This window comes from Myodes glareolus, chromosome 23 (genome assembly GCF_982192425.1).
Source record: "Myodes glareolus chromosome 23, mMyoGla1.1, whole genome shotgun sequence".
Taxonomy (NCBI): domain Eukaryota; kingdom Metazoa; phylum Chordata; class Mammalia; order Rodentia; family Cricetidae; genus Myodes; species Myodes glareolus.
Genome location: NC_142048.1, coordinates 2,729,047 through 2,750,335, shown reverse-complemented (window position 1 = coordinate 2,750,335; position 21,289 = coordinate 2,729,047). Strand labels below are relative to the sequence as shown.

The 21,289-nt window shown below is 43.3% G+C and overlaps 3 protein-coding genes across 3 annotated transcripts in view; all 3 read left to right on the top strand.

Annotated features, from left to right (window-relative positions):
• Positions 1 to 2,212: 2,212 nt before the first annotated feature.
• Positions 2,213 to 20,114, top strand: LOC125395614 (uncharacterized). The gene is made up of 4 exons (XM_048427098.3): positions 2,213 to 2,359; positions 12,641 to 12,767; positions 13,906 to 13,963; positions 14,752 to 20,114. The coding sequence occupies exons 1-4, from the start codon at positions 2,357 to 2,359 to the stop codon at positions 16,121 to 16,123; spliced, it is 1,560 nt and encodes a 519-aa protein (XP_048283055.1). The 5' UTR covers positions 2,213 to 2,356; the 3' UTR covers positions 16,124 to 20,114.
• LOC125395615 (large ribosomal subunit protein eL39) lies at positions 10,270 to 10,637 on the top strand. Its single transcript, XM_085680536.2, has one exon. The coding sequence runs from the start codon at positions 10,329 to 10,331 to the stop codon at positions 10,482 to 10,484; it is 156 nt and encodes a 51-aa protein (XP_085536662.1). The 5' UTR covers positions 10,270 to 10,328; the 3' UTR covers positions 10,485 to 10,637.
• The window catches only part of LOC148118272 (zinc finger protein 441-like), a 36,285-nt gene continuing 29,752 nt past the window's right edge, over positions 14,757 to 21,289 (top strand). Inside the window, exon 1 of the mRNA XM_087900920.1 lies at positions 14,757 to 14,887. The gene's annotated coding sequence lies outside the window, so the exon portion shown is untranslated. The remainder of the gene's footprint in view (positions 14,888 to 21,289) is intronic.

The following is a 21,289-nucleotide window of genomic DNA, read 5'->3' as shown; positions in this document are numbered from 1 at the left end:
AATCATATATTAAACCCCACACACTAATAGTGGGAGACTTCAACACTCCCCTCTCACCACTGGACAGGTCAATCAGACAAAAAAAAATGAACAGAGAAATAAGAGAACTAACCAAAGTTACGACTCAAAAGGACTTAACAGACATCTATAGAATATTCCATCCAAACAGGAGAGAATATACCTTCTTTTCAGCATCTCATGGAATCTTCTCAAAAACTGACCACATACTCGGTAACAAAACAAACCTCAACAGATACAAAAAAAAAAAAATGAAATGTACCTTTTCAGCATGCCTGCCTCTGCCTCCTGAGTGCTGGGATTAAAGGTGTGCACCACCACTGGCCAGTGAACAATACTGTCTTAAGCACTGAGCCATCACCATAGGCCATCCACTCATCTCTTTGAGACAGGGTATCACTTCAGAGGTTCTGGTAAACCTGGAATTCCCTAGCTGTGTAAACAGCTATCCTCAATCTGCCTGCCTCTTCCTCCCAAATCCTGGGATTAAAGGTTGACCAACCCATCCAGCAAGGACTACAGGTTTTTAATCTAAGATAAATAATGAATCACAAAATAGCAACATATTCCATGCTTATGAACAGGAAGCTTCAGTACTAAAATGTCAGGTTTCCTCATCTACACTATACATCCAATAATGGCAATAAAAATCCTAACTTACTAAAAAACTAATAAACTAATTCTGAACTTTATAGGGAGAGGGGGAAAAACTCAAAATGGTATACACAATTCTGGTGGAAAAGCACACAGACCTACAGTTACACTACCAATTAAGTTAAGAGTATATGCTGGGTGGTAGTGGTGCACGCCTTTAAGCCCAGCACTCGGGAGGCAGAGACAGGTGGATGAATCTCTGTCAGTTCAATGCCAGCCTGGTCTACAAGAACAAGAGTTCCAGGACAGGCTCCAAAGCTACAGAGAAAACTTGTCTCTTAAAACCAAAGAAAAAGAAAAAGAAAAAAAGATTTTATCCTTTCTTCTTCTTTTGCTTCCTCTTCTGCTCTCTCTCTCTCTCTCTCTCTCTCTCTCTCTCTCTCTCTCTCTCTCTCTGTCTTTGTGACAGGGTTTCTCTGAGTAACCCTGGCTGTCCTGGAGCTCACTCAGTAGAACAAGGTGGCCTCTAACTCAGAGATTAGCCTGCCTCTGCATCTTGAGTGCTGGGATTAAAGGCGCAGGCCAACACTGCCTGGCTTTTTTCTCTTCTTTAGAAAAAGAACGGTTGCACACCTTTAATCCCAGCACTTGGGAGGCAGAGGCAGGCAGATCTTCGAGTTCAAAGTCAGTCAGGTCTACAGAGCAAGCTCCAGGACAGCTACACAAAGAAACCCTGTCTGGAAAAACCAATAAATAAGCCGGGTGATGGTGGCACACACGGGACGTAGAGGCAGGCAGATTTCTGAGTTTGAGGCTAGTTTGGTCTACAAAGTGAGTTCCAGGACAGCCAGGGTTGTTACACAGAGAAACCCTGTCTCGAACATACCAACAAAACAAAAAAATAAAAACAAAACCAATAAATAAAAGTTTTAATTATTTAGTGAGTATGTGTATATGTATATATGTAGGATATACTCTTGGAGGTCAGAGGACAGCTTCCCCAGAGTTGGTTTTCTCCTTCTTCCATGTTCAGGCTTAACCTACTAAGTCATTTCCTTGGTCCATGACTTCAATTTTTTGTTTTGTTGTCTTGTTTAAATTGGAACTTTTGTAAAGGCATGGACGGGATCGATAAAAGGATAAAAGGAGCAGAGATCTTAACTAGATTAGTTTGGAAGAACACATGTGCTATGAAAATAGAGGAAATAAATACTTGTGTTAACCTACTGTTCCTGCTCCCTGGAGACTATCAGGTCCTGTTTCCGGGGGTGGGGGGTGGGAGGTGTCTTTCTAGTTGTGAGGCAGCAGGGTTACTGCGACGAACACTCGGTGTATAATAGAGTGTGCAAGTGGCGACTCGGTCGGTGCCCAGGAGGAAGTATTAGACGTTCTATGAGAACAGCTTTACCAGGGAGGAGCTAGATCTGCTTAAGTGCAACTCTCCCCTGACCTCGGCCAGGTCAGGTCAGGCTTGGAAGACTGGCATAGGAGGGCGGGGCTATGGCTGTCATTTGAGTCCTATGCCTCGGCCTTTGGGAGCTGGTGTCACTCAGGCCTTGCTAGCCAATCAGGGCCTGGGAGTGCTCCATCTAATCAGGAGCGCCGATGGGCAGCGAGAGGCGGGCTCCTATCGGCCGCCATACTGTGGGCTTGGCGCCGCGGCCAAGGGACGTACGTTGTGCTGCATCGGGAGCCCCGCCGCCGGGAGCTGTGAGGAGCCTCGGGCGACTCGGATAGCTGCGCCATGGTGAGCGAGGGCGGCCGTCCCTGCCGGCTGTGCTACTTCCTCCCCGGGGCTCGGGCTGCGCTGTCCTGTGTTTTGTGGTGCAGGCCCCGTATCCTCGGCCCACGGGCCGCGCCTGCGCAGAGCATCGCAGCGGGAGCCCCGCCCTGCACCGGGGGCCCTCGCTGTACTGTCTGGTGCTGACGGCTTGGTCCTACTTTGGGACCAAGAATGGGATTTTGGGATCAGAATGCTGTGAAACTCTAGGTCGTCTAGTTCCTGTTACTTTCTAGACGTTCTGAAATTTGCATTTAACATTTAGGTCAAGCATTCAACTTGAGTTAATATTGTGAAACGTTAATCTTTTTAAAAAATTGCTTTTATTTTATGTGCATTGGTGTTTTGCCGGTATGTACATCTGAGGGTTTCGGATCTCCTGGAACTGTAGTCGCAGACTGACTGTTGTGAGTTTCCATGTGGGTACTGGGAATTGAACCTGGGTCCTCTGGAAGAATAGCTAATGCTCTCGACTGCCCCAGTATTAAAAGTTTGTCTGGTTAATTTTTTTGTCTGTAAACGCATTGGTTCTGCCAGTACATTTTACCACTCTCCGTCTCGTTGAGTTTCCCTTGGTCAAAAGAAAAGGTTATACTTTTTGGGATTTCTCCCCCCCCCCCCCCCCCCCTTTTTGGTTTTAAGAGACAGGGTTTCTCTGTAGCTTTGGAGCCTGTCCTGGAACTCTTGTAGACCAGGCTGGCATTGAACTGACAGAGATTCATCCACCTGTCTCTGCCTCCCGAGTGCTGGGCTTAAAGGCGTGCACCACTACCACCCAGCATATACTCTTAACTTAATTGGTAGTGTAACTGTAGGTCTGTGTGCTTTTCCACCAGAATTGTGTATACCATTTTGAGTTTTTCCCCCTCTCCCTATAAAGTTCAGAATTAGTTTATTAGTTTTTTAGTAAGTTAGGATTTTTATTGCCATTATTGAATGTATAGTGTAGATGAGGAAACCTGACATTTTAGTACTGAAGCTTCCTGTTCATAAGCATGGAATATGTTGCTATTTTGTGATTCATTATTTATCTTAGATTAAAAACCTGTAGTCCTTGCTGGATGGGTTGGTCAACCTTTAATCCCAGGATTTGGGAGGAAGAGGCAGGCAGATTGAGGATAGCTGTTTACACAGCTAGGGAATTCCAGGTTTACCAGAACCTCTGAAGTGATACCCTGTCTCAAAGAGATGAGTGGATGGCCTATGGTGATGGCTCAGTGCTTAAGACAGTATTGTTCACTGGCCAGTGGTGGTGCACACCTTTAATCCCAGCACTCAGGAGGCAGAGGCAGGCGGATCTCTGTGAGTTAGAGGCCAGCTTGGTCTACAGAGAAAGTTCCAGGTCAGGCTTCTAAGCCACACAGAGAAACAGAGAAACCCTGTCTCCGAAAACCAAAAGAAAAAAAGTCATTTTGCTCTTATAAAGGACCTACCTCAAGTGGCTCACAACTGCCTGTAACTCTAGACCCAGAATATCCAATGTCCTCTGCTGGCCTCTAAGAGGCTGGAGAGTTGGCTTAGCAATTAAGAGCACTTGTTGCTCTTGCAGAAGACACAGGTTCAATTCCCAGCACCCACATGGCAGCTCACAATCTTCTGTAACTAGTCTTGGGATCCAGCCTCCTCTGGATCCACAGGCACTAGGCATCCACATGGTATATGCTGACAGAACACTACTGTGCATAAAATAATAAATCTAAAAATAAAGTAAGTTTTCTCTCAGTCAGAGAGGTGTACTGCCTCTCTTGGTATGTATCTAAAACTTAGACTTCCACTTTGCCCTTAAGACTTTTTGATTGTGTAAAAAAAGTTTAAATCTTTTTTTAAAAATGTAGTTCTTGTCTAATGGACTTTATTAAATTTATGTATATCTGTGTCTCCTTTCATCTGTGCTGCCGTACCAGGTGTGATTTCACTGTCCATTCAGTTCCCTGCTGTTATACAGGACACTGTAAAGGACACTGGCAGACATTGTATTCATCATTAGACAGTTTTTGTTTTCTTATAGTTCCTGGTTTTAGTCATATAGTTTCATGAGTCTTTGTTGATTCTTGGAATTTGTTGTGAATAAAGACAGTTTCTTTTTTCCTTTTCAGTGCCAATAGCACCCTTCATCCCTTGCATGTGTGCAGGCCTGTGCGTACATTTTTTTTTACTTTTTAAAAGAAACCCATCCTAAGATGGCTGGTGGTGCGCACAGCTTTAATCCTGCACAGGATGAAGAGCAGATGGATCTCCGAGTCAGAGGCCACCCTGGTCTACAGAGTGGGTTTCAGGACAGCCAGGGTCACACACAGAAGCACTGTCTTGAAAAACAAAACAAAACAATATATATATTTTTTAATGCTCTTACTTTCTTTGAGGTAATGAGGCAAGGTTTTACTACATAGCTTTGGGTAGCCTGAAACTTACAAGGCTGATTTCAAATTCTTAGAAATCTGCCTGCCCCTGCCTCCCCAAGTACTGGGATTAAAGGCATACTCCACCATTCCTGGCCCTCGTCCCATGCATTTTTATTTCATCTGTCTATCTATCTATCTATCTATTTATTTTGGTTTTTGGAGACAGGGTTTCACTGTAGCTTTGGAGCCTGTCCTGAAACTAACTCTTGTAGACCAGGCTGGCCTTGAATGCACTTTTAAAAGGACTAGTTCCTTTTTAAAAGATTTATTTCATGTATATGAGTGTTTTGCCTGCACTTAAGTGTGTGTACTTGGCCAGAGGGCATGTTAGACCCCATGAAATTAGAGTTATTGTTAATCATAAGGTGCCAAGTGGGTTCTCTGCAAGAGCAGCAAATGCTCCTCTGAGCCATCTCTCCACTCCTCTTGTCATGTATTTTCCCAGTTATTGACATAATCATGTTGTCTACTTCCCTTGTTGATAGTGTAATACATTACATTTAGGATAGTTATTGACGTAATCATGTTGTCTACTTCCCTTGTTGGTGGTGTAATACATTACATTTAGGATAGTTATTGACGTAATCATGTTGTCTACTTCCCTTGTTGGTGGTGTAATACATTACATTTAGTTATTGACGTAATCATGTTGTCTACTTCCCTTGTTGGTGGTGTAATCCATTACATTTAGGGTTGGGTGCCGGGGGTGGAGTCTGGGCTTTCTGCATTCCAGCATATGGTTTAATGCTCAGTGTTCACTCAGCTTCAATTAAAATCGTTTTTGTTATTGTTTATCTATGTGTGTGTATCTAAGGAGGTCAGAGGAATGTCAGGCGCCCTGGAACTGGAGTTACATGTTGCTGTGATCCCTGGGGTGGGTACTGGGATCAACTCTGCTGCTCTTTGGGAAGTAGAAAAAGATAAGATCTCCTGAGTAAATTGGGAGTATGGAGACCATAGGAGAGAAAGGGAGAGGAGCAGAGAAAAATGTATAACTCAATAAAATCAGTTAAAAAGAAACAAAGGATGCAAGCTCTTAAATGCTGAGCCACCTCTCTAGCTCTCATCGCTTCGGTCCTGTACTGGCCTGGAGGTCATGGCATTAATACCACCTTGCACTCTGGAACCCACTTGTGAGATCACAGATGTGTGCCACTGTACCTGGCTGTGTGCTACCTTAGAAATACAGTTTAAGCTGGGTGGTGGTGGTGGTGCACACCTTTAATCCCAGCACTCGGGAGGCAGAGACAGGCAGATCTCTGTGAGTGTGAGGCCAGCCTGCTCTACAGAGTGAGTTCCAGGGCAGGCTCCAAAGGTATACAGAAACCCTGTCTTTGAAAAAAAAAAAAAAGAAAGAAAGAAAGAAAGAAAGAAAAAAAAAAGAAAATTTCCATCTGTTTATAGTTGGTTTTTGTTTGTTTATTCAACTTACTGTCTGTGTAGGGTAATATTGGTGTCATAGTTTTAAATTATTTAAAGACAGGATCTCACTATGTAGATCAGGCTATCCTTGAACTCCGAGCTCCGCCTGCCTCTGCTTCCTGTGTGCTGAAATTAAAGATGTGTACCACCACTTTCTATCACTGTTTTAAGTTTCAGGGTTTTTTTTGATACATCTATGCCCATTCAAACTATTATCTCTCTTTGTGTGTCTCTTGATATCTTTTTCATTTCTAAAAATTTAATTTTATCAAAATTAGAAACGTTTGACCATGGGATTGCAGCATTTGTCCTTTCTATGTGATTATGGTGCCCCCCCCCATGGGCCCATGTGTGTGACCAGGTGGCCACCAGCTGGTGGATGGCTCAGCTTTTAGTAACTCTAGCACTGAAGGATCCGAGTCGTTCTGACCTCCATGGTCTGGAACACATGTGACACATACATAGAGACACTTAAACATACACATGAATAAATATAGAAATAAAATCTTGGGGCTGGAGAGATGGCTCAGAGGTTAAGAGCATTGCCTGCTCTTCCAAAGGTCCTGAGTTCAATTCCCAGCACCCACATGGTGGCTCACAACCATCTGTAATGAGATGTGGTGCCTTCTTCTGGCATGGAGGTGTATAGCCAGGAGGAATATTGTGTATATAATGAATAAATCTTTTAAAAAATAAAATAAAATCTTTTAAAAATTTTTATGACATCTCATTTTATCACTGTTGGTTAAAAATAAAATCCTCAAAAAAATGCACACACATACACGGTCCGAGCATTTTAGACTAGTCATGGTGGCACAGTTTTTGTCTTAGCACTGGGGAGGCAAAGGTAGGTAGATACCATAACATTGAGGCCAGCATGATCTGTATAGTTTCAGTCCAGCTACTGCTACATAGTGAGTGAGACCTTGTCACTACGATTGTTGCAATAAATATCCCTGGAAGTCAGTTTCTGTCTTCTCCAGGGTTTGCTGTCCCTTTGTTGAGGCCTCAGTTTGCCATTTGTTTAGTGTTACCAAAGTATTTGTTACCAAAACTATTACCTGTGTGTTGGCAGTCTGCCTCCAGAGTGCACTTTGTATTTAGTTATTATTTTTCACAGATTTCTTTGAATGTCAAGAGTTAAGAAGCAAGGCTGGAAAAGGCACATGTGAACAGATTTGTGGACGGCCGAGTTAGGGACCATCTTTTAACGCAGCCAGTCTTTGTCTTTCTGTGTCACGCATATTTTCTGCTGATCCAGCTTCGAGAGAAATTGGGCCTCCAGATGAGAGCCTTTTCAGATGTTTTCTGAAAGTATCTTTTCAACATGCCTTGATATGTGTGCTTTTGAAGACCTCGGTTCCTAAGAGAGAATATGTTTTAAAGTTTGCCTTTTGTGTCAACTTTATAGTTTGTATGTTCCTGAATTATTTTAGGGAAGACATCCACTGTTGTTCCTGTAACTGTTAGGCAAGACTCTGACATCTACTAAATAGCTGTTAGTCCTTGTCAGATTAGAAATATAAGCTTGGTTGACTAAAAAAAAAAAGCCTTTAAGATATATGGGGTTTTATAGTAGTGTAGTTAGGAATAAGTGAATGTTGGTGGATCGTGCTTCTGCCAACCTTCCTTCCCTCCCCAGATGGATATGTCACTGTCTGACATAGTCTAGCTAGGATTTCTGACGTCAGGTGATCGTTCTGTCTCTTCCCCAAAGCAACTACTACTGCTACCTTGAGTTTTTTCTAAAAAGATAGGCCATCCTTCTCTTAATTCTATCATGCTCTAGCATTATGTAATTAAAATTGAAATGTTTCGTTCAGGGCTAATGAGATGCCTTAGTGAGTAAGGATCCTGGGGCTAGGCCTGTGTTCATTCCTCTGACCCACGCATGGGAGAAGAAAACCCAGTCTTGTAGGCCATTCTCTGAACTCCACATTCACCCCCTAAATAAATGAATGTAATTACCCCTTCCCACACACACTTGTTCTGAGAAAGGGTCTTCCTCTGCAGCTCTGATTTGACTTAGAACTCACTGAGTTATACTCCGATGACCTCAGACTCAAAGCGATCCACTTGCCTGCATAGTACTGAGATCAAAGACTTGTGCTGCCATGCTTCATGTAATTTTTTTTACTCTATAAAGTATAATTTCCATTTTATTTTATTGTTCCCCGTTTTTTTTAATCTGTCATCATGAAGCCAGCTCTTTACATGGACTTTCTTAGGTTCACAAGGCAACACCAGTGGATCTAAGTCATGGTGAGTGGTGAGTGTTTACTTCTTCCAGCCTCCATGATCAATTCTTGACCACCTTACTTTGAGTGGCACTACTCATACAGTAGAGCAGCTTGGCATAGGTGTAGCATACCCGTAAGCATCGATGATACTGATGGCGGAGGCCTCTACTGTGTTTGGAATGATGAACTTCTTACTGCTCTTGTCCTTGGGTACTCCCTGGGCTCAGTGAGTTGGCTACACATAGCTGGCCCCTTTTTACTATGGTGAGTCTTTCTTTTTTGGTCATCTTGGATGCAAGACCTGAAGAGTGTAATGAAATTATTAAATTACTTTGAGATTTATTTATTCATTCATTTTTTTTTTTTTTTGGTTTTTTGAGGCTGGGTTTCGCTTTAGTTTTAGAACCTGTCCAGGCTGGCCTCGAACTCACAGAGATCTGCCTGCCTCTGCCTCCTGAGTGCTGGGATTAAAGGCATGTGCACCACAACTGCCTGGCCATTCATTCTTTTTCAAGACATGGTTTCTCTGTGTAACAGCCCTGGCTGTCCTGGAACTCAATTTGTAGACCAGTCTGGCCTCAAACTCAGAGATCTACCTGCCTCTGCCTCCCGAGTGCTGGGATTAAAGGTGTGCGCTACCACTATCGCCCAGCTATTTATTGTTGTGGGTGTTTTACTGTTTTGGCTTTTCGGGGGGCCTGCCACTCAGCTCCCAAATAAATCACACACAGAGACTTACTCTTAGTTATGATTGCCTCACCTTGGCTTGTTTCTTGTGAACTTTTCTTAACCCAAGTTATCCCGACTACCTTTTGCCTCTGGGCTTTTTTATCTTTCTCTATTTCTTTTTTTTTAAATTTTTTAAAAAAATTTATTTATTATGTATATAGTGTTCTGGGCACCAGATCTCATTATAGATGGGTGTGAACCATCATGTGGTTGCTGGGAATTGAACTCAGGACCTCCGGAACAGCAGTCAGTTCTTTTAACCTCTGAACCATCTCTCCAGCCCCCCTTTCTCTATTTCTGTATACCTTTCCTTCCTTCTTACTCTGTGCCTGGCTGGGTGTCTGGCCCCAGATATTCTCCTCTCCTTGTTCTTTTGTTCCTAGTTCTCTTCTGCTCATGTTTCTCTTATTTATAGTCTCTGCCCGCTATTGGCCGTTCATTTCTTTATTAGGACCATCTCGTGTTTTAGACAGGCACAATAACATAGCTATGAGGACCATGCTTTGACAAGTATACAACTTACCAGGGCATGAAGGTTAGAATAGTAAAGGGTACGAAGACTCAAGTGAAAATAATGAAACAGAAAACACAGGATAATACTGGGAGGGAGTTCCAGGGAAAATTGCCTGCGTTTAATTTTCCATACACTTTTATACTCCGATACCACGGGGAAGAAGGCAAAGGACTGCTTTAACATGATACAAAGGACAACTATAATAGTTACTTGCTTCAATACTTTGAGCTCTCAAGTCATTAGCATTCTGTTGTTAGGCAGTGAACCCACTCTAGACCACGTGTCCTAAAGGCAGCCACTCCCTAGGTCAAACCTCCTATTTCAAAAGAAGGAGCAAAAGTATGCTTGAATTTCTGACCATTGGTCAGGGTGGAGTGGACCTACCTATATGGGCCATCATCCTAATGTCAAAAAGACCAAGTAACCACACCCTAGGTCAGGATGTGTAGCCACACTTGTCAACAATTTTGCACAAGCTAAACTCTGACTGTCAGACAAGGTGGAAATAGGCTCACACTTTTGGGCCTTCACAGAGTTAAACAAATGTAGCGTAAACAAAAGTCACTCTCCTGGCTCTCTTCGCCTTTCCTCCGCCATCGTGCGCTGTCTGCCCCCCTCGCCTTCTCGCCATGTCTTCGCACAAGACTTTCAGAATCAAGCGATTCTTGGCCAAGAAACAAAAGCAAAATCGTCCTATTCCTCAGTGGATTCGGATGAAAACTGGCAACAAAATCAGGTACAACTCCAAGAGAAGACACTGGAGGAGAACGAAGTTGGGTCTGTAAGGAATCAACAATGGCAAGACAGTTTACGCTGAATCGTGGTCCTGGATGAGTGTTATCAGATGGAGTTCAACATTTTCAACCCTGATTATGTTTAAGTTGGGAGTGGGTTCTCCAGTAATAAATTGTAGAGCCTTTCAAACTGCAAAAAAAAAAAGTCACTCACCTGAAAATAATATTCCTTAACAACTTATTTTTGTTATTTAGATTTATTTACTTTAGTATTTTTATGTGTGTGTATGATTGTTTTTCCTACGTGTATATATGTTCACAACATGTGTGTTTCCTGCCTGCAGAGGTAAATAAGAAGAGGTATTAGATCTTTGGAACTGGGGTCACAGATGGGTGTGAACTGCCATGTCTGTCCTCGGAATTGAACCTGAATCTTCTGCAAAATCAACAAACACTGAGCCGTCTCTTCAGTTCCTATATCTTTATTTTGAGGCAGGCCTGGAACTCCCTATGTGAACTCCTTCAGCTCACAGAGATCCGCCAACTTTTGAGTGCTGGTATTAAAGGTGTTTGCCTTCATGCAAAAAGTTGAGATCTTTAAATATTGATCATGTAGTATTTATATTACTTGATTTAATTTGTGATCCAGGGGAAATTGGGATCCCTTTGGGGGTTCTTTGTCTCATTCATAAAAGAATTTCAGAATGCACTCATGGAAGCACAAGGCCAATTTTATCAGGGCTTAAAGGAGTAACTACAGGGCAGGTGAGCTGCCTGGAAGTGAAGGGAGGAAGCCATGGAGGCGTGGAGGGAGATGCATAGCCAACAAGCAGTATGGTGGGGGGAGGAGCTTTAGAGAAGGAGTTAAGGAAACACAAAATATTGGGGTGGAGGACAAAGAGTTAAAGAGAGTGTGCTTAGAAAAGAGATAGAGCCAGGCTGTGGTGGTCACACCTTTAATCCCAGCACCTGGGAGGCAGAGGCAGAGGCAGGTGGATCTCTTGTGAGTTTGATGCTAGCCTGGTCTACAAAATGAGTTCCAGTGTAGCCAAGACCGTTAAACAGAAAAGGGCTATTACACAGAGAAAGCCTGTCTCAAAAATCCAACCGACCGACCGACTGACTGACCAGCCGACCAACTAACACAAAGAAAAGAAATAGAAAGGAGGGAAAATACGCTTTTTTGAGAAAAGCTGGGCAGACTTAACCCACCCTGATTGCGGTGGGCCAGGGATTCTGGAAAGGGAAGAAAGTAACTCACTGAAGAACTAATGACTGCAGCTGTCTCTTTAGCATAGTGAGCCTGCCTTCCTGGGGTGGTCCCTTTGCCAGAGTGGCGGAATCAGCTGAGCTGGAATGTTAGATCTCCACCCAGGCATGTGAGACTATTCTCTCCCCTAACATTTGGACTGGAGTAAGCTGTACGCTGGAATCTTAATGATTTCTTTTTCTGTTAGCACATAGGATGGGCTCATTTCCCCATTTACAGGTGACAGCATTTGTGAATAGTGCTCACCGAGGAAGCTCGTCACACCCTTGTCCATTGTCTTTGGTTTTTCTTAGTTTGTACCAGATGGATCCATTCTCAGAAGGAAAATGTTCTGAATTGCCACAGTATTCTTATAACTCATTGTGCTGAGTGATTTATTCTCATTTTTGTGTTCGTTCATGAGCTCTCCCCATTATCCTGTTCTCTCCATCCAGCAAAGCTTAATCTCTGTACACATAGATGTCTAAAGACAGACAGCTCTATTCTGAGTACAGGTGGTAGCGCTTTCTATGAGTGAAAATTGGGTAAAGCTGCCATATACCCTAATCCCCAGGCCACTCAACAAGAGGAGTATTTTTACTTGAATGTTGCTGTTCACAGTTGTTCACTGTTTGCATTAGAGCTCCTCTGTTTTGAGGTACATGTGTGGAGATTGCAAAAATATGTGAACAGTTGAGTATACATTTGCAGTCCTGTCAACTGTTTTATTAAAAAAATTAATTTTTATTTTATGTATATGGTGTTTTGCCTACATGTTTATCTTTATGATTGTATCAGATCCTAGAGTTCCAGACGGTTGGGAACTGCCATGTGGGTGCTGAGAATTGAATTCAGGTAGTCTGGAAGAGCAGTCAGTGCTCTTAACCACTGAACCATCTCTCATCCGCCTCACCCCCACCCCATCAGTTCTTTTATGCATATGTGTGGGATGTTTTAGGATCTGGTGAACTTTGAGGATGTGGCTGTGCACTTCACCCAGGAAGAGTGGGCTTTGCTGGATCCTTCCCAGAAGAGTCTGTACAGAGATGTGATGCTGGAGACCTGCAGGAACCTCGCTGCCATAGGTGAGACTTTTGCTTCTTTTCCTTAGTTAAGTTAGAGAGCAAGTGTTTCCCTCTTAGAAATGGTTTTATGTAATTTGGGTATAGAAAGGGAAGAATTTGGTGAATAAGTGACATAATAGTAGCAGGTGAGATGGCTCAGGAAGTTAAAGCCTGACGGAAGGGCTGAGCCAGTTCCCGAGTTTTTTTTTTTTTTTTGGTTTTTCGAGACAGGGTTTCTCTGTAGCTTTGGAGCCTATCCTGGAACTAGCTCTTGTAGACCAGGCTGGCCTTGAACTCACAGAGATCCGCCTGCCTCTGCCTCCCAAGTGCTGGGATTAAAGACATGTGCCACCATGCCTGGCACAGTAAGCACTCTTAACCCCTGAGCCATATCACCAACCCTTTTTTCATCTTCTTAAAAAAAATTGTTGCCAGGCTATGGTGGCGCACACCTTTAATCCAAGCACCTGGGAGGCAGAGGTAGGAGGATCTTTGTGAGTTTAAGGCTAGCCTGGTCTACAGAGTTAGTTCCGGGACTGGCTCCATAGCTACTGAGAAATCCTGTCTTGAAAATATGATGACGATGATGATGATGATGACGATGATGACGATGATGATGATGACGACGACGATGATGATGATGACGACGATGATGATGATGACGACGATGATGACGACGATGACGATGATGATGACGACAACGACGATGATGATGATCATGACGACGATGACGATGATGATGACGACGATGATGATGATGAATTTAAATTCTATGTGTGAGGGGCGTTGAGGGGCTGTGCATGTGTGTGAGTGCAGGAGCCCCTGGAGGGAAGAGACTTGGGATTCCTTTGGAGCTGGAGTTGCAGCAGGTGGTTGTGTGCTGTCCAATGTGGGTAATGGGAGCCAAAGTTGTGTTCCTGCAAGAACAGTAAGTGTTCTTAACCAGGGAGCTTTATCTCCATCTTCTGGTTTTCAGAAATTTCTGACCTTTTTTTTTCATAGTAGGGTCTCACCATGTAGATGAGTCTGGCCTTGAACTCACAGAGACCACCTGCCTCTGCCTTCTGAGTGCCTAGATTAAAAGCATTTGCCACCACCTCCAGCTTTGTTTTCATTAATTTCTAATAATTTATCATAAATTTTTGATACTATATTTTAGGCTATATATGCGAAGAACAGAATATTGAAGATTGTAAAAATTTTGGAAGATATGAAAGGTAATTTGCATGTATAAGTGGAGTCAAATGTCTCTTATAGAAACTTTAACACGTCTTATAAATTTAATTAAATCACAAAGAGAAATCACTTTAATTTATTCATCATTAGAAACTTCTCATCAGAAGTATGCACTTCAGTGTAAGAATGCTACTCAGTCTTTGCAACATAATCACTTGGATGCAATGTTCGTGAATGTCACTATTTGAGATAGCTCTGCGGGAGGCCTGTTGTATGGAACCACCAGTCTGTCGGGTTTCACACTATCATTCTATCTGGTAGAAAGGATACAGTGGAAACAGTGTTGACCTGGACCTTAATAATAGGCAGTCAGTAGAAACTAATTTGATTGTCTTTTTGGTTTGTTTTGTATTTTTAAGACAGAGTCTCTGTGTAGTCCTGGTTGTCTTGGAACTATCTCTGTAGACCAGGCTGGTTTCAAACTCACAGAGATCTATCTGCCTCTGCCTTCTGAGTACTGGGATTAAAGGTGTGCACCACCACCACCTAGCATCTTGTTTTTGAGACAGGTATCACTGTGTAACTCTGGCTGGCCTCTAGCTCACAGAGACCCACCTGCCTCTTGAGAGATTAAAGGCATGACCCTCCAAGCCTGGCACTTGTCATTTTCCACAGAAGTTGTATATTAGAGTAAAGAGGGTGGGCAGGGTGTCAAAAAAGTAAATTCTTGTACCAGATCTCAATATGAGCGTCCAGCTTCCTATTGAAGTTAAAGCTCTGTGAATATCATGACTGAAGAGGTTTTCACGTGTCATTCCTCCTTTAATAGGCATATCATATCTCACTCTGAATACACTCCATATGAGCATGAGGACTATGCAAGCAAGCCCTACGATTCCAGTTCTCTCACAAATATTCAAAGATATGTGGGTGCTCACACTGTGAATGGACCTTGTGAATGTGAGGTATGTTTCAAATCCCTTGGTTTTACAAGTACATTTGGAATGTATCACCAAACTCAGAGTGGAGAAAACTTCTGTGACTACAAGGAATGTGGAAAGCCTTCCGTTTATCCTAGCTCACTGTACACACAAGGAGGAACTCACATTGTAAGGAAATGTTATGAGTGTAACCAGTGTGGGAAAGCCCTGAGTTCTTCCAGTTCCCTTCAAAGGCATGAGAGAATTCACACAGGAGAAAGACCTTATAAATGTAGCCAGTGTGGGAAAGCTCTGAGTTCTTCCACTTCACTTCAAAGGCATGAGAGAATTCACACAGGAGAAAGACCCTATAAATGTAGCCAGTGTGGGAAAGCCTTTAGATGTCACAGTGCCCTTCAGTTACACGAAAGAATCCATACTGGTGAGAAGCCCTATGAGTGTCAGCAGTGTGGGAAAGCCTTTACATGTCACAGTTACCTTCGATTACATGAAAGGACTCACACTGGAGAGAAACCCTATGAGTGTAAGCAGTGTGGGAAAGCCTTCAGATGTCAAACTTCCTATCATAGACATAAAATTATTCATGGTGGAGAAACCTTTTATGAATGTAAACAATGTAGTAGGCTCTTCATTTACCCCTCTTTACTTCAAATGCATGAAAGAACCCACACTAGTGAAAGACCGTACAAATGTAAAGACTGTGGTAAGTCATTCCTTTACCCCTCTTTACTTCAAATGCATGAAAGAACCCACACTGGTGAAAAACCCTATGAATGTAAACAATGTGGTACAGCCTTTAGACATCACTCTTCCCTTCGACTGCATGAAAGAACTCACACGGGAGAAAAGCCCTATGAATGTCCACAGTGTGGGAAAGCCTTTACTCGTCACACTTCCCTTCGATTACATGAAATAACTCACACCGGAGAGAAACCTTATAAATGTAAAGAATGTGGAAAAGCCTTTAGACATCACTCTTCCCTTCGGTTGCATGGAAGAATTCATAGTGGAGAGAAGCCCTATGAATGTAAACAATGTGACAAAGCCTTCATACGGTACAGTTACCTCCGATTACATGAAAGAACACACACAGGAGAAAAACCTTATGAATGCAAGCAATGTGGGAAAGCCTTCAGCCGTCACAGTTCCTTTCAGAGACATAAATCTATTCATGCTGTGGAAAACCCCTATGAATGTCAGCAGTATCTAATTCCTTTATCACTGTTTCCTCCAAATACATCAGATAACTCATATTGGTGAAAAACACTATGATGTGAACAGTGTTAAAATGTTTATCCTTATCCATTTAAAACACATGTAAGAACTGAAGATGTCACATGATAAGCCTTATCCACATAAATGAGATGGTTTAGATTTTAAACGCACTAAGGAACTCATGCTAGGTATAGTTTCTACAAATGTGCAGTGTGTGGTCAGTCCTTTGCTAGCCACTCTTCCTTTCACAGCACAAATTAATTCATGCTGGGGAAATGCCTTATGAGCGGAGACGATATGGTCAGTCTTTTATTCCTGTTTGCTTCAAACACATGAAAGAACTTAAAATGCAAAATGCCGTGAGTGTTGGCAGCGTGCTGGAGCCTTCAGGAGATGCAGGTCCCTTTGTTAACATGAAAGACTTACTGGAGGGAAAGAAACCGCATGATGTTTAGATATCATTGCTCCCATAGTTTCTGTGAATGGACTACTGGAAATAATTCTGTGAGTGAGAGCAAAGCGGTGACACCTTCAAGCTCACAGATCCTTTCAAAGGTGTATAATGATTGATGGTGGGACAAAGCCTTATACATGTAAAAAGTATGGTAAGTTTTTGGTTGCTTGGAGGGGGACAGGCATTTTTTGTTGGTAGTGTAGCTACCTGTAAGTTGCCTGTGTTCAATAAGCCCAATTAAATTCAGTGGCTCCCCAGGCTGCACTTGGATGGAATCATTGCCTTGTTTCTAAACTCGGGGCCCTATGTGGGATAAGTAGATGCTTGTTCAACATGTGTCCAGAAAGTGTTCACACAATACTTGGCACCCAAATGTAGAACTCAATGGAACCAAAGATGAGTTTGAGAGGAGCACTTGCCTTTCTCTGCTATGGGTGATGAGACTTGGCCCTGAACAGGAAGAATCATCTGCAGTTGATTATGCAGCGGCTATCTTTTCAATACGCTGTGGGACAGTGTGCCGCCTTGTTGCAGTACCAGTTACATTGTTTGTACTGTGCAACTCCTCTAGCATGGAGTGCTCCACTTCTGTGACACTTCTCTCTCCCACAGCTGTCAAGTTCAAGAGTGTATTACAGTTCCTATAAGTAGCACAGACGGAACAGAATTAAGTAGGCATCATCAGGTGCACGTCCCTTGCAGTGGGTAAGAAGACATGCAAATAAGTCTTAGCTGTCTACTAGCATGAACTTGCCCCTTTGATGGAGCAATTGCTTTGAGGAAAGATATGCAGATGCTGTCCACTGTATTGACCTTCAGATTGGCAGGAAAACTAAGGAAGGGGTGTGGGAGGGAGGATGGGAATAAATGAGCTGCAGCTGCCGGCTTCCAATTTTTTACATCTGGAGATGGCATAAGGGGAACAAATGAAAAGTTCTATCTGCTAAGTAGTCCCTTTGGGATCCTACAACGTGAAGCCTATATAAAGTTTTGACCAGTGAGGGAGAGAAGTAGAAGTGATACTGTTCCCCTGGAGCGCAGTGGTGCAGCTTGTATGTGGAGGACTAAACAGTGGCCCAGTAAAAGGAGTTGTGATCAGTAAATACTCTTTTTTGGAAGGCTGTACAGCTTGAGAAAAAAAGCATAATGAAAAAAGATATGATAAAGCACTGCAGCTGAAAAGTCCAAGCTTTCCCTGGAGTTGTTTCCCCAGAATAAGTTGTATACTCTCCTGCAGAAAAGGATGCTTGTGTATAACTTGTTTGTTCAGCTCAGGGACCTCTCAGCAGCTAGGGGCATCCACGGAAGAGGCAGCAATGTGCTACAACATGGGTCTAGACGCTGTCAGACCCAGGGAGTCCACGGGAATACAGCAGGTGAGCATGTCTGGGCTTCCCCTTGGTTCCTACACCGATTAGAGAACAAGAACCAGCTCTTTCCCCACCAAGGCTGCATGCAGGATGAGGGTGCAGATGGCTCATGCAGAATGATGATTCAGGGTAGGGTACAACCTCCCATCTACAACACTGTATTCAGTACTGATTTTGATTTATGGTTTTTTTTTTTTCTTCTTCTTCTTGAGGCAAGTTTTTAGGTAGCCAAGCCTCAAATTCACTAATGGCTGAGGATAATCTTGGAAGTCCTGATCCTCCTGCCTCCTCTTTCTAAATACTGGGGTTGCATGCATGAGTCACCCCCATCTGGTTTCCTGTGCTTTGAAACAGTCCCAGGCCTCATGCATGCACTCTCAGCTGTGCTATGTCCTCAGGTCAACACTGAGGAAGCACTTGGTCCAGAATCTTCATGGATCTTTTTAACTTTGTTTATTGCCCTCTTAACTCTTCCTGACTCCCCAGTCCAGCTAGCACTTGTTTGATCCTTCAGTAATCCTGAGACCCCTGTATAAATAGGTTTCTTTCACTTTACCGCTGACATAACACTAGCCTGTGAATGTTTCACAGAGTTAGAAAAGCATCTGTATGAGCTAAAAGAATGACGATCAGAAGGGCAGTACACATACGTGTGCTCAGGGCAGGCACATGGGAAATTCTTGTGATATTATGGTTGGGTAAGACACATGGGATACAAAATAAAGAGAGTGAGGGAAATCTTTCACAGCCAGTGGCTGACATTAAGCATTATAAAAACAGTTGAGGAGCTCTAATGAAAGTACCCTGTGTACGTGGGCAGAGATCTTTTCAGAGCATAGACTCCTTAGTGACGATGTAGTGTGGGGCGGGCTACTTCTCCAAGACATGTTGGCTGCAGATGCCCCAGAAGTCCCTAGACAGTACTGGCTATTGCCAATGCTCCTAGTTGTCCTTAGAAGTAGAGTTAGTACTGTTCCTGGAGACACCACATGCTTTGGTTACTGAATGTGGAGAAAACAAGCTGAAGCCGAGCTGGAAGCGTCCTTGCTGGCCAGCCTTTAGAGGACCTGTCGGTGCATGCTACTATGGAACACTTCAGCTCCGAACCCTGTATGTTACTAAAATGGCAAGCAAGATGTGCCTACTAGGGCTGGTGAGATGGCCCAGCTGGTGAAGGTGCTTGCTGCTAAGACTGGCAACTTGAGTTAGTTCTCAGAACCCACGTGATGGAAAGAGAACTAAATCCTGCAAGTTGTCTTCTGACTTCCTCATTCATGCTGTGGTATGCATCTTCCTTGTACAATATAGAAATAAATGTCATAGGCTCTGTGACGATGGTGGCATGACTTAATGAGAGTGGCCAAATGCTGCAGGGGTCAATCCACAGGCTGTGGCTAGAGAGTCATAGGCCCTGGTGGTAAAGCTATTGGTGTTTGGCTAAACGGGTATGTTTCTGTGCAATGACTGAATCGGGTTCTGTGTTTAATGCTTGTAGACTATTATTGCTCCAGTCAGTTTTTGGAAAGAGAATTTCCTTTTTGCTGTAGGCAATAGTTACTGATGAGATTTATCACCCTTTTCTAGGCTTGGCACATTCTGGAAAAGGGGATACAGAGGAAGGGATGGCATGTTTTGGAATGCTGTCCCTTGAGCATGCCATTGTCCTTCTTGAAATTTCAGTACCTTTGATGACCTGCAGGAGGCACACACAAGATTGCCTTTTATATTCATGTGGAAGGATGGGCATGGGAGCCCTGGCACCTTCCCTGACGATACAGCCAGTTAATATTCACTACAAGGAGGGATCCAGAGACCTTTGTCTCTCCCTGAATATATTTTTTTGTTTTGATTTTTTTGAGACAGAATTTCTCTGTGTAGTAGCCCTGGCTGTTCTGGAACTCACTCTGTAGACCAGGCTGGCCTCAAACTCAGAGAGATCTGCCTGCCTCTGCCTCCCTAGTGCTGGGATTAAAGGTGTGCGCCACCATGCCCAGCATATACCTGAATATTTTTAGACAGTTAATGATATTTAGGCAGGAGGATCTCACAAGACTTCCTTCCTCCTCTGAATATTAAAGCAGATAATTGTTGCTGGTAAAGGGAGAAACTCTTTCTTCAGTGGAATACCTACCCATGAATTTCCATGTTCCTGTCAGTAACCCTTCACCCATGCTCCTGTAAGTAACCCTAATTAAAATAATTGGTTGATCAAGCTGTACTTGTGTCAAATCTTTTCCGTGTGTCTGTGTTTGGTGCCCTTGTTTGAGGTGGACAGACACTCAAACCTTAGAAAGTTTACACAGTTGTATTGGATTGTGTTTGGGTTTTTTTGTTTTGTTTTTCGAGACAGGGTTTCTCTGTGTAACTGGTCTGACTGTCCTGGAATTCACTTCATAGACTAGGCTGACTTCGAACTCAAAGAGATCTGCCTGCCTCTGCATCCTGAGTGCTGGGATTAAAGGTGTGCACCACCACCGCCTGACTACACATTTGTACTGTAATATGAGTTACATTGACAAACTGTCATGTTGCTTAAGTTTGTTGAGAACAGACTGGGAGGGGTACACTCTCCCTTTTTTCAGATTCAAACATGTTTTTCTCAAGTTTTCTCTATTCCTATCCTGGTGGTGACAGGGAGAAGGTTGTTCAGCAGTAGCTGTAGATATTTAAAGCATGGTGGTGCTGGACAGTGGTGGTGCACTCCTTTAATCCCAGCGCTTGGGAGGTAGAGACAGACAGATCTGAGTTCGAGGCCAGCCTGGACTACACAGACAGGTCTCGTGGTGTCACCTTTGTGAACAGACAGGAGGTGAACCATCTCAAGGTTGCAGTAGAAATAAAAACCAGATGCTGATAACCTCAGCGATGCTTCCCTGGTGTATTTCTGCTGGATTTTCCAAGTGTCACTTGTTTGCTTTTTTATTATTTTCTTTACATTGACTTGTGCCTGTATATAGGTCTGTGTACCACATATGTGCCTGGTACCCATGAAGCTGGAAGAGGGAATTGGATTCCCTGGAACTGGGCACTCTCTCTGCTGACCTCCTCACCATGGCGCCACTGTATGTGTGGGGGGAGGCAGAAGAAAGCAGGTGTGTGCCCCCCCCTTCTTCCCCCTCCACCAAGAAGTGGGGTAGATCAGTACTCTTTCTTCCTGGACCAGCTGCTCCCACAGTTTTTGGTGGATGTAGTGGGTTGACCAGATGGCTGGACCCTTTTTTTAAAAATACATCACACACACACACACACACACACGTCGACCAGTTGGCTCTGTGTATTTTACTATTATTTTTTTAAATGATAGAATGTGGTCGACCAATTGTCCTATAAAGTGTTTTACCTTAAAAGCAAAGTCACGATTGGACTCTTTTATTTTTTTTTAATATA

Excerpts from the sequence above, each read along its gene's own strand:
- LOC125395614 (XM_048427098.3), top strand. Across the intron at positions 12,768-13,905 it reads CAGGAACCTCGCTGCCATAG|GCTATATATGCGAAGAACAG; the intron begins GTGAGACTTTTG and ends ACTATATTTTAG. Across the intron at positions 13,964-14,751 it reads AATTTTGGAAGATATGAAAG|GCATATCATATCTCACTCTG; the intron begins GTAATTTGCATG and ends CTCCTTTAATAG.
- LOC125395615 (XM_085680536.2), top strand. The coding sequence starts at position 10,329 with ATGTCTTCGCACAAGACTTTCAGAATCAAGCGATTCTTGGCCAAGAAA.